General features: G+C 36.5%; 3 protein-coding genes across 3 annotated transcripts; 1 reads left to right on the forward strand and 2 right to left on the reverse strand.

Annotated features, from left to right (window-relative positions):
* Positions 1-354: 354 nt before the first annotated feature.
* Positions 355-4,541, reverse strand: LOC108211715 (MDIS1-interacting receptor like kinase 2). Its single transcript, XM_017383390.2, has 2 exons — positions 1,014-4,541; positions 355-932 (listed from the first exon to the last, which is right to left on the reverse strand). Exons 1-2 carry the CDS (start codon positions 4,306-4,308, stop codon positions 538-540), a joined length of 3,690 nt encoding a protein of 1,229 aa, XP_017238879.1. The 5' UTR covers positions 4,309-4,541; the 3' UTR covers positions 355-537.
* A 2,097-nt stretch (positions 4,542-6,638) lies between these two features.
* On the reverse strand, positions 6,639-8,960 carry LOC108214437 (uncharacterized). The gene is made up of 4 exons (XM_064089609.1): positions 8,692-8,960; positions 8,419-8,498; positions 7,041-8,262; positions 6,639-6,963 (listed from the first exon to the last, which is right to left on the reverse strand). The coding sequence occupies exons 1-4, from the start codon at positions 8,767-8,769 to the stop codon at positions 6,880-6,882; spliced, it is 1,464 nt and encodes a 487-aa protein (XP_063945679.1). The 5' UTR covers positions 8,770-8,960; the 3' UTR covers positions 6,639-6,879.
* A 2,146-nt stretch (positions 8,961-11,106) lies between these two features.
* Positions 11,107-12,066, forward strand: LOC108215948 (NAC domain-containing protein 53-like). Its single transcript, XM_017388592.1, has one exon. The coding sequence runs from the start codon at positions 11,107-11,109 to the stop codon at positions 12,064-12,066; it is 960 nt and encodes a 319-aa protein (XP_017244081.1).
* Positions 12,067-13,503: the final 1,437 nt, after the last annotated feature.

The raw sequence follows: 13,503 nt of genomic DNA on the forward strand, positions 1-13,503 counted from the left end.
AGTGGCATCTCCCCGCCCTGTTTATCAGAGATTGAGAGTTCGAATAGAGTGCACGTCGGCATATATACACCAGTTCTTGATATAAACTATCATTATGTTGGAAATAATATTTTCATCTTGTGGACAGTAAACTTTTGTCTGATATCAATAGACTGCGTGTCTGCAGATTACTTGCTCTTTCTGATAATTTTACTGCAATATAAGATCTTATCCTTTAAATAGTGAAGACTTAGGAGAGTTGCAGGTAGAAGCTAAGCGCAAATTCTGATTGATCTCGGTTATTTGTTCTTAACTTGTCACGATTTTTTTTGTTTTAGAGAGTTAGATGATGCAATAAGAGCAATTTGGGCAGCATAAAGTAAAAAATATCTGTATAATAAACTTTTCTCTCAGACTGAAACAAAATTAGTACAGGCTAGTATATATGTAATGTGGAACACAAAATTAGAGATCATTATAGAAGCTGGTATGTTAAATGAACATAAGTCGAAAGCTCCATGCTTTCTTAGGTCTAGAACCTGTATCCCCATGCCATCATTACTCGCTGTCTAAGAAAATGCCATGGCTTACTCTCTGAAGGCTTGGTGATTTACTTAGTTTAATCTGACCAAATTTCTCAGGCTCACGAGTTTGAATTCTGGCAGACAGTTCTTGAGCTACAAAACGCATGGTAGGTCTTGAGTCTGGTGTGGAATGTGTACATGCTACTGCTGCATTTACTGCAAACATCACTTCATCTGCCAATGTGCCGGTGGGAGGCAAAATCCTCTGGTCCAGTACATCCTTAAAGTCTAGATCATTTTCCGACATTGTTTTAGTTGATAGAGAAGATATCAACTCTCCAGGATGCTTTCCCATCATAATTTCCAGTGCCACAACTCCAAAGCTATAAACATCACATTTCTCTGTTACTCGCATACTGAATGCAAGCTCTGCAAAAGGATAAATGTAACATGAGAATGACTGCTAATAAGAATAATAACACAGACAAGTCCAGAAAGTCAAAGCAATACCTGGAGCCATGTAGCCATAAGAACCTGCAACACTGGTCCAGTTAGTTGAATCCGTGGTCAACAATCTTGCTGTGCCAAAATCAGAGAGCCGTGGTTCTAAGTCTGACTCGAGCAAGATATTATTTGGGGAAACATCTCTGTGCACAATAGGTGGAGTACAATCATGGTGTAAGTAGGAAAGTGCATGACCTAATCCTTGAATGATCCTCAGCCTTGTATCCCAGCCTAGCTCAAAAGCCCCGTCTTCACTATACAGTAAGTTCCCAATACTACCCTTCTCCATGTATTCATAAACCAAGTACAGGCACCCCAACTTGGAGCATGAACCATAGAGCTTGATTATATTCCGGTGCCTAACTTCTGTCAGTGTTCGTATCTCATTCTCAAAGCTCCACCGATTAATTGCTGGAACATCAGTAGATTGTGGCATGCCGATACGTTTGACAGCTACAGTCTCTCCAGTCAGCAGAACAGCCTTATACACACTTCCAAAACCTCCTCTCCCAATGCAATACTTCTCATCGAAGTCATCAGTGGCTTTTATGATATCCCTAAAGGTACATCTTCCTTCTTTTCCCCAAATCAGTGACTCCGAGTTGTCAGTAATATCAGAACTCTTAGAATCATCGTTATGTTGCTTGACTTTCTTATAGAAAACTACATACAGTGCAATGATTATTGCCAAAACTAAGATGCTGACAACAGGAACAATGACTATAATACGAACCTTGTTACTGGACTTTTCTGCCTTTGCAGTTTTAGTTGTTCCACTACAAGAGGGCAATCCTGTTGCATTTCCACACAATCCTTTGTTTCCAGTAAAAGCATTCGCCAGTGCCTGCTCGAATACTTTGCCAGAAGGTATTGGTCCACTCAAGTTATTGTAGGAAACATCAATGAACTGCAAACTAATCATGTCTGATAGCGCATTAGGAATTCTACCTGAGAGGTTGTTATGTGAAAGATTGAGATTCTCCAATGACGATAGCTTTCCTAAGCTTGGTGGGATGATTCCTGTAAATGAATTGCTACTGAGGTCCAAAACATATTGCAAGTGAGAGAGGCTGCCAAGTTCAGATGGGATCGCTTCTATAAGACTGTTGTGGCTTAGGTTTAAGCTCAATAAGTTTACACAATTTCCAAAAACTTTTGGTATGCTTCCTCTCAATTTATTTGTCGACAAATCAAGATATTGGAGCTTAGTCAAGTTGCCAAGACTCTGAGGGACCTCACCGCTCAGATGATTATTGCTCAAATTGAGGTTGAACAATCGACTTAGCTGTCCCAGTTCACTTGGTATGTCACCTGTTAATGCATTTGAATCCAGCTGCAGAACACCCAATTGAGTCAAGTTGCCTAGTTCAGGTGGAATCTGACCAGAGATCTTGTTTCCTGACATCTGTAAATTTGTGAGCATTTCGAATTTTCCCCACTTGGATGATAGTTCACCTGTAAATTTATTCCAACTTAGAGACATGAAAACAAGATTTGGATGAACACCAAATGCTTCTGAAATATTGCCATAAAACTGATTTCTTTCCAGGCGGACTCTTGTTAGTCCTGAGCAATTTTTCAGGCAATCTGGCAAAGGTCCAGTGAAGTTGTTTCTGTTCACTGTAAATTCAGAGAAAAGAAAACTGCTGCATAATCCTTTTGGTAATTCCCCAGAGAAGCTGTTGTTGGAAAAGCTAACATTAGCCAAGAAGAGACTGTTTTTTCCTAGGTCACTCGGAATCGAGCCTGAAAACTTGTTGGTAAACAGTGAAAGTGTCTCTAGATTTTGGAGGTCAGCAATGGTATTGGGCAGCTCTCCATTCAACTGGTTAGTGTTTAGATCAAGAGTTACCAGCGTTGTTAAGTTTCCTATCTCAGGTGGTATTGTCCCACTGAGCTTGTTGGAAAAGAGATTAATAACCCCAATGTTGGCAAGATTGCCAATTGTTGGTGGGATTGGACCGGTAAGCTGATTGGCTGAAAGGTCTAACGCGACCAGATATGCCAAGTTTCCGATCTCTGAAGGGATGGGTCCTGAGAGGCTATTACCATACAAGAAAAGGTAAGATAAATTTGTCAATTTACCAATTGCGGGAGGAATATATCCGGTTAAGTGATTGTTTTGAAGCTGCAAAGATGTCAATTCAGTCCAGTTAGAAATTAAATCTGGAGAGAGCTCACCAGAGAGGGAATTCTCAGATAAACCTAGCTCAGATAATTTGGTCAAATTGGAGAAGGACAAAGGCAGGGGCCCAGTAAATGAATTCCCAGCTAGAGCCAAGTAGGTAAGCTTATTACACTTGCCAAGCTCAGGTGGAACGGTAGAATTCAATTTATTGATTCGGAGATCCAGTTGCTGAAGCTCGCTTAGTTGACCAACCGAAGAAGGAATGTTTCCTTCAAATGAATTGTTATACAATTCAAGGATTTGAAGATCAGAAAGCAAACTTATAGCATTTGGAATAAAACCTGAGAATTGGTTCCTTCCCAAGCGAAGATCCTTTAGCTTGGATATCTTGGATATATTTGCTGACAGAGCCCCTCGAAATGAATTGTCAGTTAGATTGAGATATTCAAGATTATCCAGATTGCTGAAGACCATCTCAGGTATAGGACCTGTAAGTAGGTTTGATGACAAATCAAGATAAGTTAGGTTCCTGCAATTAAGTAAGAAATCTGGGAATTCTGAGTCAAGCACATTGTAGAAAAAGCTGAGGTGTGTCAGCCGAGGCATCGCAGCAAACTTGGACCAATCTGGAGTTGCCAAGTAGTTTGACCCCAGGTCCAAGTACCATAACTTTTGAAGCTTACTGACTTGGTATGGAATGGTACCGTTGAGACTGTTGTCATAAAAGCTGAGGTATCTGAGCTCTTTCAGATTTCCAATCTCTGGCGGTATGCCACCTTCAAAAGTATTGGCACTCAAGTCCAAGTAAGTGATCATAGAGAACCTCGTACCAATAGATGGCAGTGGACCATCAAAATGGTTGCTGCTGATATCAAGACGCGTGAGATCTGGAAATGAACTGAAACTGAATAGTGCAACATTCCCGGTGATGTTGGCATCATGAAGATTTATCCTGGACACACTTCCTGCAGAGTTGCAGCTAATGCCAGTCCACTTACAGAAGTTTCTGAAGTTGGAGAGGGACCAAGAATCGAGTGAAGAAGACGAGAAGCTCTCCTTCCATTGCACAAGAGCTTGTGCTTCTGTTCTTGGTGATGCTGTCACATTCAAGAAAAACAAAGACAGCGAAAGAATATGAACTAGAACAAACAGAGGTTTTTGAAATGTCCCCATCTGTAGGTCATATTACAAGTTTTCTGATGCTTAAACCTCTTCTGCTAACATATATACATGTTGCCTACACAGGAAAAGCAAAAAGACTATTCAGAAGGTATAACTTAAAGTCGAAAATCACTTTAAGCCCCCGACTTGAAGTTTAAACAAACAGGCCCTAAATTCAAGATGAGATCAAGAATCTAGTCCTGTGAAAAATGATATGATCATAGGTGGGGGACAAATTTTTCTTTTTTTATTTAAAAAAAGTTTGTAAAGATTCATACCTAATGCAATGCACTTTGATATAAACAAACCTAAAACCAACCTAGCAATTGGCTGTCACAAAAGATGGAGAGTTGACATTGTGGCCTAAAAGTTATTACAAATATGGTCAGAGTTAGCATCCTCATAATATTATATTGGTTGGTGTTGTAGCATAAACAAATGCAAATTCCCTTACAAAACACATTACAAAAAGGCTGTATAGTTAGATGCACACATGAGCAGAAACTGTATCTAGTGGAGTTAGATTTATATGATAGTGAAATAGACTCCAAATTATAACCTTACATAAAGGACACCTAGAAAATAATATTAAACACCCACTACTAGCAGATTATTAGTTAATAAACAGTCATTTGCCTAAAAAAAACAATATCATACTATTACGAAGTTATGACTTGCTTAATCGAGATAATCTTGAATGAATTCATAGTGGGTAATTAACTTCAAATGGTAATAATTTTATGACAAGATTAGTTTAAAATATTTAATTCAAATGAGGCTCAAGCACTTAGCTCTGCAATTATATCAGACCACCTTAGCTAAGGTATTGTGGCCTGCAAATCATGTTCTTTTTCAAAGGAATAAACTTAATAATCCATTTATTAAATATTACTTAGTAGTATTAATTTATTGATTATTAATGGCTGCTACTTGATAGAAATCCTGATGTAAGCCATGACTTGGAAGAATCTTTATTTGTTTTGTTCTGAGATTAATTTCTGCTAAGTTCTTATAGGTGAGGTCTTGTTGGACTTGAGTTTAGAAAGGCTTAGAAAATATATGGAATGTTGTCTTACTCTGAGTTGTTAGGATTATTTTTCTCACAATTTGCAAACACAATTGTCATATTCTCTGGCCTGTGGAGTCTTCGAATTAAGGAAATAACTGCTTGTGGTCTCGTGGAAAACGTAGATTCGTTCTTGATTTTTCAGATGGAAAACATATAATGAGATTTTATTTCACAAGTGATAATAAGGGGCCGTTTAGCTAAACTTAAAAAAAGTGATTTATTGCTTAAAGTAAATAAGTAGATTATAAGTGAGAAGTTAATTTAAACTTCTAAGTTATTAGAAGTGTTTGGATACCGTGATTTATAAGTTATTAGAAGCTAGCCAAACACCCACTTTTTATCTCAAAGTTATAGAGGTAGTCCGGCCCAAAGGCCCAATGAGCGTAGGAATAGTTATTTTAAAGGCCTAAGAGCAACTCCAACGGAACATCTCCCTTACCTATAATCAGCCTACGTGGATAAAAACAGGGGTTTGAGTAAAAATTATTCACTCCAACCCTACTCTCCTTACCTAAAATTTTTAGGTGAGAGAAAACAAAACCTTTTCTTTAAGGGATAGATAAGTAAGCCCCTATTTTTTCCGCCTCATCTTCCTCTCTCATTTTCTTTCATTTTTCATTTTCCCTCCCTTTTTTATATACCCCATCATAGTAAAAGTTCTAATAAAATATTTTTTTTTTCAAATATAGGGATGATTATAGGGAATACCGTTGGAGGAAAACAAGTTTTTGCTTACCTATATTTTAGGTAATCATTATTTTATTATATTTTAGGGGTTCAAAATAGGTAAGACCATTGGGGTTGCTCTAAAAATGCAGAATGCGTAAATTTTGGAGATTACCTAATTATTTGTAATAATTCCACAATCTTATTAAAGAGTTTTTTTGTTTATGTTTTCCATTTTTATTTTTCAGTAGCAAGGTTACTATTTCTATTAATCGGACTCTATTCCAGTTAATCAGGCATGAGGACGAGGTTACCATTCTCGTTAGGACCACGAGAACCAAAGACACTCTAAGCATTTGCAGGAATAATTTACTCATCTCAGTGATCGAAAGTGAATACCCGAAACACACTCTAAGCATTTGCAGGAATGATTTACTCATCTCAGGAATAATTTATTCATCTCGGTGATCGAAAGGGAATACCAACTATCAATGTTGCTAATTGTAGTTTTGCCAATTTAACAATTTCACCATAATAAACATAAAGTATTCTATTCGCATGCAAGCATTAAGATCTCCAGTCTAATTATGTTTACTGCAGTTGCATATCAGCAAAAGATAAGTTGCATACGCCATACAATGTGTTTCTTGCATATTTATCAATTGCACTAAAAGATAGCACACATGTTGCTTAATGCAAACTAAGATCTTTTAGCTATATATATGAACAATCCACCCCAAAAACCTTCTTACAATTCTTAAACGACGGACTCAGGTATATGAACTTATTAGACTATAGAAGCATAAAATAAAGGCTCAAAAACCGTTCTGCAAAATTACTTGAATCAATCAAGCTTCTTCAGGACCACCGCTGTCTAAAGCTTTCTCCAATCTTTTCGCGAAAGGGGTGGAATGCCAGCGTACTTTCTTGTCCTGCATATTGAGAACAGACAGAATTAGCACACATGCCTGTAAATGGATAGCCGTAAGTAGTCAGTACATATATATACCTCTCTGTACTTGCTGGTTGTGTTTGGTATGCCTTTATAGGAAGTAGGAGAACCAGAATTCTTCTTTTTACAAGAAGTAGCAGAGCCACAATCCTCGACTTCATTCTCATGTTTCCAATAGGTTCCCACAGTGCCTATAATAGGCATATCATCAGGGTTTCGTCTTGGTGACTTTCTAGGCGAGGGCGATGCTGAAAAAAGCTTGACCTCCTCTTGTGTCCACGCACCTAATATTGGTCTGTCTTCTATGTTCCTAACTGAAGGTGATCCTCGGGAGATACTATTCTTAGTTTCCTCACCTGATCTGGTCTTTATATCAGGTGAAACCAGCCAATTCGAGAGGCTAGATTCGATACCTGAATCATTACTTTGATTCTCAGTTGGATGATCTGACGAAGGCTTACAACTAGATAATGACTCTTTGGTTTTTGGTCCAGAACTAAATGAAATACGAGGTGCTTCCCCATCTGCAGCCAAATTCTCCTTCTCTTGTGCCTTCATTGGTTGCAACCCCTTTGAATTTGCAGCTTTCCATTGATTAAGAATCTCAACTGGACTCATCACATTCTCAGAATATCCAGAACAAACCACAGGACTATTCACCTCTTGCACTTCCGCTCCCGTCAGTGACATGTCTGTTCTCGATTCCAAAGGACTATTTACCTCTTGCAAATCCACTCCTGTCAGTGACATGTCTTTTATCGACTCCAATGATGCAGTTGTAATAGCCTCCGACCAAACTTCTTCACATAACATACCCTCACCATCACTCTTAATATCATAATCATCATCTGTGTCACTTACAACACTACCCTCATATTCGGAATCTATAGCATCATCATCAGTATCCCCACAATTTTGATACCTATTGTTCTGGGGGTAGGATATAACCTCGGAAATAGTAGCATCACCCACAGAAAACGTTATAGATTCACTCGAATCACCGATACCCTCTTCAGTCTTTCCCCGATCATCAACCACATTGTTCTTAGGGTAAGATCCAACCTCGGAAATAGTAGTATCACCCAGTGAAAATGTTATAGAATCACTTGAATCACCAATACCCTCTTCATTCTCCCCCTCATCATCAACCACGTTGTTGCTCTCCACTAGTGAATCAGTACTTCCACAAAAAGGAACATGCTCAAAGGTCTCAACATTCGAGTCAAACGTAACCCTCTTCTGCCTAATCAAGCTCAATTGACTCTCCATACACTTCTCACTGCATTAAAAATAACACCATAGAAAAATCACAAAACCGAGCTTTTCCTAAACCTCAACTTTTTTCCAAAACCGTAATAAAACTCCAAACATTCCAATTTCATCATCTTCACACACACACACACACAAAGAAACAAGAAAAGAAAAAAAAATCTACCTCGATTCTGCAACTAAATTAGTCCCCTTTCCGGGGGCACGCACTACTTGATCACCACTAGTAACATTACCTCCATCTATCTACAAAACCAAAAAGGCAAAACCCATTATAAAACTTTCCACAATCAAAACCAAACAAAATTTCAACTTACATAAAAAATCAACACAAAATTTCAAGAACGCACACATTAGTACATTACAAACAAAAAAAACAACATTACATTCCATCAACAAGACAGACGAATTCCACAAAAGGGTCATCAGAAAAACTCACTTTCCGACGAGGGCTCCCGGAATTGCTCCGCTTCCGACGCTTAGAACTCAAGAACCACCCAAGAAAGCAGCCCCCCATTTGATAAAAAATAGTACTAATATTACGATTTTCTTGAATTAGAATTTAATGGGTATTTAGTGTTTGATTATGGTAATATAATGATGGGTTAGAACTGAGAAATTGTGATCATTTTAAAGGGATGAATGTGGAGGGAGCGTATGAATATGGTAGGGTTTGGTTGAATTGTTGGCTCCGTTGGATTTTTTATTTTGTGTGTTAAAAAGGGTTGTGACCGTTACACTAGTATAACTTATGCATAGAGATTAGTTTACATTAATAATTTATTCTCTTCTTATTATTCTAAAGAAATAAAAAGAATAATAGGGGCCCGGAACATTCTCTAACTTTGTATAAAATATGTATATGACAAAATTGATTAAATGTATATTCTAAATTATATGAATCATTTGAGAATTTGAAATTAATTCAAAAAACTCTTTCGAGATTTTGGGAAATTGGAAAGATATGAGAATTTTATTATCGGTTTGTCTAGTGTGTGCCCATGCGCACATGCTAAGCGCGGAAATTTTTGTATTTGGGAGATTTTGATTGGGATGGTTGGTGTATTTGCGGGGGGATCCACCATTATCAAGAGAGAAGAACCAATCAAAATAATCTAAGCACAAAATTTTCCACGCTTAGTATGTGCTCATGGGCACATCATAGAAAAACCGTTTTATTATTGTCTTTTTACGTAGGAACCCACAGCCGCTACCTGCACTAGATAAATCCATGAGCTCGCGTAATAGCCTGCAAACTACATGAACAAGGTAAACTACAACTAAACGACATACTCTAATCCATGAGTCATAATAAGACATTAGTTTGAATAAGTTCACATTCTTGATTTCTATAACCATGATTAAAAATCACATGTTTTAATTAGTATTTTATGAAGAAAGATTTGCGAGTTCAGGCCACTTAAGACGGTTGTTTACTTCACGGAAATTAGAGAACATGTATGAGTTTAGTTCATTCCAAACTCGTATTAGCTTGCAAAAAATAATATTTAAACTCATATTTTTAACCCCAGATTTTTGATATCGATAGGAAAATCGAGCACGAGATGGAGATGCGAGAATCAACTTCATTTTTGATTTTTTATCTATATTTAAATAATTAAATATTAATGTTGAATTGAGAATAATTAATGATGCAAAAATATATAATAATAGTAATTTTATTAATATTTTCAATTAATATTAATAATTTAATTTTTTAAATTAAATATATTGATTACAGTACTAACTACACAAATGATATCAGATATGATATCCTAAACAATATAACCTTAAACCGATTTCTCATTTGGACCTAATAACACTACGCAAATCATACGACCCCTTAATACTAATATCATGTAATAATAAACTACTAAATTTATAAATTTTAATAATATATCCTCTTTCATTCTCTCTCAAAACCCTAGCCTCCATCACAGATTTTTGAAGGGGCTTCCATCGGTTTCTACCGTTGGAAAGCCCCGATTTCTTCTTTTTTTTCTACTTTCTTGTTTTGAAATCTTATTTTTCATTCAATAAGTTCCCAATTTATTTGGGTTTTGTTAGTCTCTCCATCTTGTGAGAGTTGGTTTGTTTTGTTTTGGTGTGTTTTGATGTTTTCCATGACCGAGGTTATAGATCGGCATGATTTTCATGGGTTTGATTCAGGTTTGAAGGTTATTATGGGATCGCATCTATGGTCGATTGTTCAGAACATTCAGGTGAAAACCAATCAGATGGAAACAAATGTATATATTCAAATCATCTTCAAATCGCTTAGTTGCCTCTCCAAGAAGGAAGGATTCAACAGCGATATTCTTCAGCGTCTGTCCAATTTCGATTGTGTTTGTAGATGTCGTATGGCTTTTGATTAATGAATTGATTCCTTTTTATCAAAAAAAAAAAAAAAAAAAAATAAACTACTAAATTTATTATAATTGTTAAATTAGTAGACAGATTAGATTGAATACAAAAAAGTAATTCTTTTTTTTTAAGGAAGTAAAACTTTATTTTTGAAGCAACAAAATATAAAACTTAATTCAATTGATTTTCCATTACATACTTCAAAACATACAAAAACCAGGTTAAACTTAAACAAAACTAAAAAGGAAACTCGGTATCATGTAATAAAACGAATCCTCCTGCACCTTGAAATCAAGTCTCGAGTGTTCACACAACGAAACTTCTAAAATCAAATCCTATGTTAAATCGAAAAGAGTAATTCTACAATTCTACTAGTGTATATATAAACACCCTTCTCATAATCATGCAAGAAAAAGCTCTTTAATTGTTAATCGTACTTCTCAAATTAAAATAGAAATAACCTGTTCATTACATTATCAAGAAGATGATCATGGCAGAGCAATATGAAGCTAGGCCTGTGAAAGCATTCAGGTTCGACCCTTTTGATGAAGAGTTGATTACTGATTATCTCAAGCCTAAGATTATGGGGGGAAAACTCCCATGCAATATGGTCAGAGATAAGGAGGTTTATGGGCCTTTTTGTAGTCCTTGGAGTGTTTTTGATCCTAATGATGATAAATTCTGGCTTAGATCACCTCATGTTAAGGCAAGTGAGAAGTTCATGTATGTGTTTGCGAAGTTATCGAAGATATCTAGCAGTAGTGGCTCGAAAAATACGTCGAAAAGGGCTGGCTGTGGAACTTGGGTTGCCAAGACTAAGAGGGATCAGATTAAGGATGGGGAGGGGAATGTGATTGGGGAGAAGAGGTATTTGGTTTTCGTGATCAATGAGGTTGGTAATGAAGAAATTGGCGATGGATATTATAGTATGCATGAGTATAGCTTGACTGGAGTGAATGAGGGCTTGAATTTTAAGGATACTATTGTTCTTTGTAGGATTACTTATGATTCTGCTAAGAAAACCACGGTTTCTCCCAAGCCTGGTGGCAGAATTGGTGATCATGTTTCAAGAAGTGGTAAAGAAGTCCAATTTGAAGAAGAAAAGGACAGCAAGAATGTCGAGGGGACGGGCAGTGTGACTGTAGAGAGTCTGGCTGTGGTGGATAGTGGCGTTAAGGACTGGCCTGCAATTGTTCAATTCAACAATGGTGTTCAAGGGTCGGGTGATTTTGGCAGGGGTTTGGGTTTAGGCGACCTAGGTGCTATGCCTATGGATTTCTATTGGGACTGTCTAGATGGATTTGACCCGGATTGGATCAAGGCTTGTATTGATTCCAATCACGTCGAGGAGCCATTCCAGGACAATGCAACCAATCTTGGGCACAGAAAATTGGAATCGGAGGAGAACTCGTACCAGGCTAAGAAGATGTGTCTTGATAATTGTTATTAGCAGCTGCAGATGGAAGTATACAGTAATGAGGTTTTTCATGATTTTTCAGGCTCTAACAGATTCTGTGACGCTTTACTGAATTTATCAGTCGTATTCTTTTATTGTTGCTTAAATTTTGAGTAATTAGTATGAATATCTAGATGATATGTCTACTGGTCTCTGAACAGAACAATCAGCTGTTGAGTTTAGAATAAATTTAATTTCAAAAGCTTCTGCAATTTATCAGTGTATGATATTCTTGATAATATTAACTTGCAGAAACTCGATATCATATGATTAGCATCATTAGGTCTGGTATTCAATCTTCTGAAACAGGCCGGGAACTCTTAGGATCAGTAACTCTAAAGTCTAACATGTTAAAATTACGTAGAATTTGTTCATCTAGAGTCTATCATGTTAAAATTACGTAGAATTTGTTTATGAACTACTATGTTCACCAGCACTTGCTTCAGCTACTCATTATCCAAAACTTAGATCTTGTTGCTCAGATTCTTCTGCGTTTGATGCTTTATTGCTTTTACGATTTAGTAGTGTCGATTAATCTTCATTAATGTTTACTTCAGCTGATGTGGGGTTCAGAAACCTCCTTATAAGATACTACTATTATAAGATAAGTCAAATGGGTACTCATCAAGTTATATCGATTCTTTTCAGGTTGTATGGGTTAATATTTACTTCGATAAAACTCATGTTTAGCCCAGTTAATTCTTTCCGTGCTATTTTCACCCCCTTACAATTCGATTCGTTAAAAAATCAACATTTCAAATCATCGAACCAGAGATAATTTGTCAACTCCAAAGGAGTTCGAAACGTATACGAGTTCTCAAAATTATCGAAATACATTTGCAATAATGCAGAAAGAATCTTATTTTTGTCAATCTGAGACCACATCATTTTTATAAAGATAACCTTCAAAAACGACAAGAGAATCAATGTGCATCAGTTCTTGTCTTCGAAAAGATGCTACTAAGACGGGTCTATTGGATTGAGATTTTAAAGCATTTTTTGCATTCATGAAATCTGAGGGTATTCGATTGTGATGGTTAGAAATCCATTAAAATCGAGAGGTATTCAATTGGGATTTTAAATTATGCTACAATGATATTCAATTGGGATTTTAAATTATGTTTTAAATCCTATGTTATTCAATTGGGATGGTTTAAAATCCATTAAAATCTGGTGGTATTCAAATGCTGCTGATGGATTTTTTTGAATTTCATAAAATGATGGATTTTATAACATTTTTTGGTGTATTTCAAGTTTTTTGAAATCCCATCAAAATCAGTGGGATTTTAAAAGATTATGCTTAAATCCTATCGACTCTGCGACATTTGGTCAAGAATCCGCACAAAATCAAAATCACATAAACTAAAAATAATCTATTAAAATCTCAATCGAATATACTCCGTATTAAAATCTCAATCGAATATACACCGT

Source organism: Daucus carota, chromosome 1 (genome assembly GCF_001625215.2).
Source record: "Daucus carota subsp. sativus chromosome 1, DH1 v3.0, whole genome shotgun sequence".
Classification (NCBI taxonomy): domain Eukaryota; kingdom Viridiplantae; phylum Streptophyta; class Magnoliopsida; order Apiales; family Apiaceae; genus Daucus; species Daucus carota.

What these genes read in the sequence shown, in the direction of transcription:
- LOC108214437 (XM_064089609.1), bottom strand. Translation starts at nt 8,769, where the DNA reads ATGGGGGGCTGCTTTCTTGGGTGGTTCTTGAGTTCTAAGCGTCGGAAG. An exon ending in CCGGGAGCCCTCGTCGGAAA is followed by an intron (nt 8,499 to 8,691) that starts GTGAGTTTTTCT and finishes TTGGTTTTGTAG; the next exon opens with ATAGATGGAGGTAATGTTAC. An exon ending in CAACCAGCAAGTACAGAGAG is followed by an intron (nt 6,964 to 7,040) that starts GTATATATATGT and finishes CTCAATATGCAG; the next exon opens with GACAAGAAAGTACGCTGGCA.
- LOC108215948 (XM_017388592.1), top strand. Translation starts at nt 11,107, where the DNA reads ATGGCAGAGCAATATGAAGCTAGGCCTGTGAAAGCATTCAGGTTCGAC.
- LOC108211715 (XM_017383390.2), bottom strand. Translation starts at nt 4,308, where the DNA reads ATGGGGACATTTCAAAAACCTCTGTTTGTTCTAGTTCATATTCTTTCG. An exon ending in TTATGGCTACATGGCTCCAG is followed by an intron (nt 933 to 1,013) that starts GTATTGCTTTGA and finishes ATCCTTTTGCAG; the next exon opens with AGCTTGCATTCAGTATGCGA.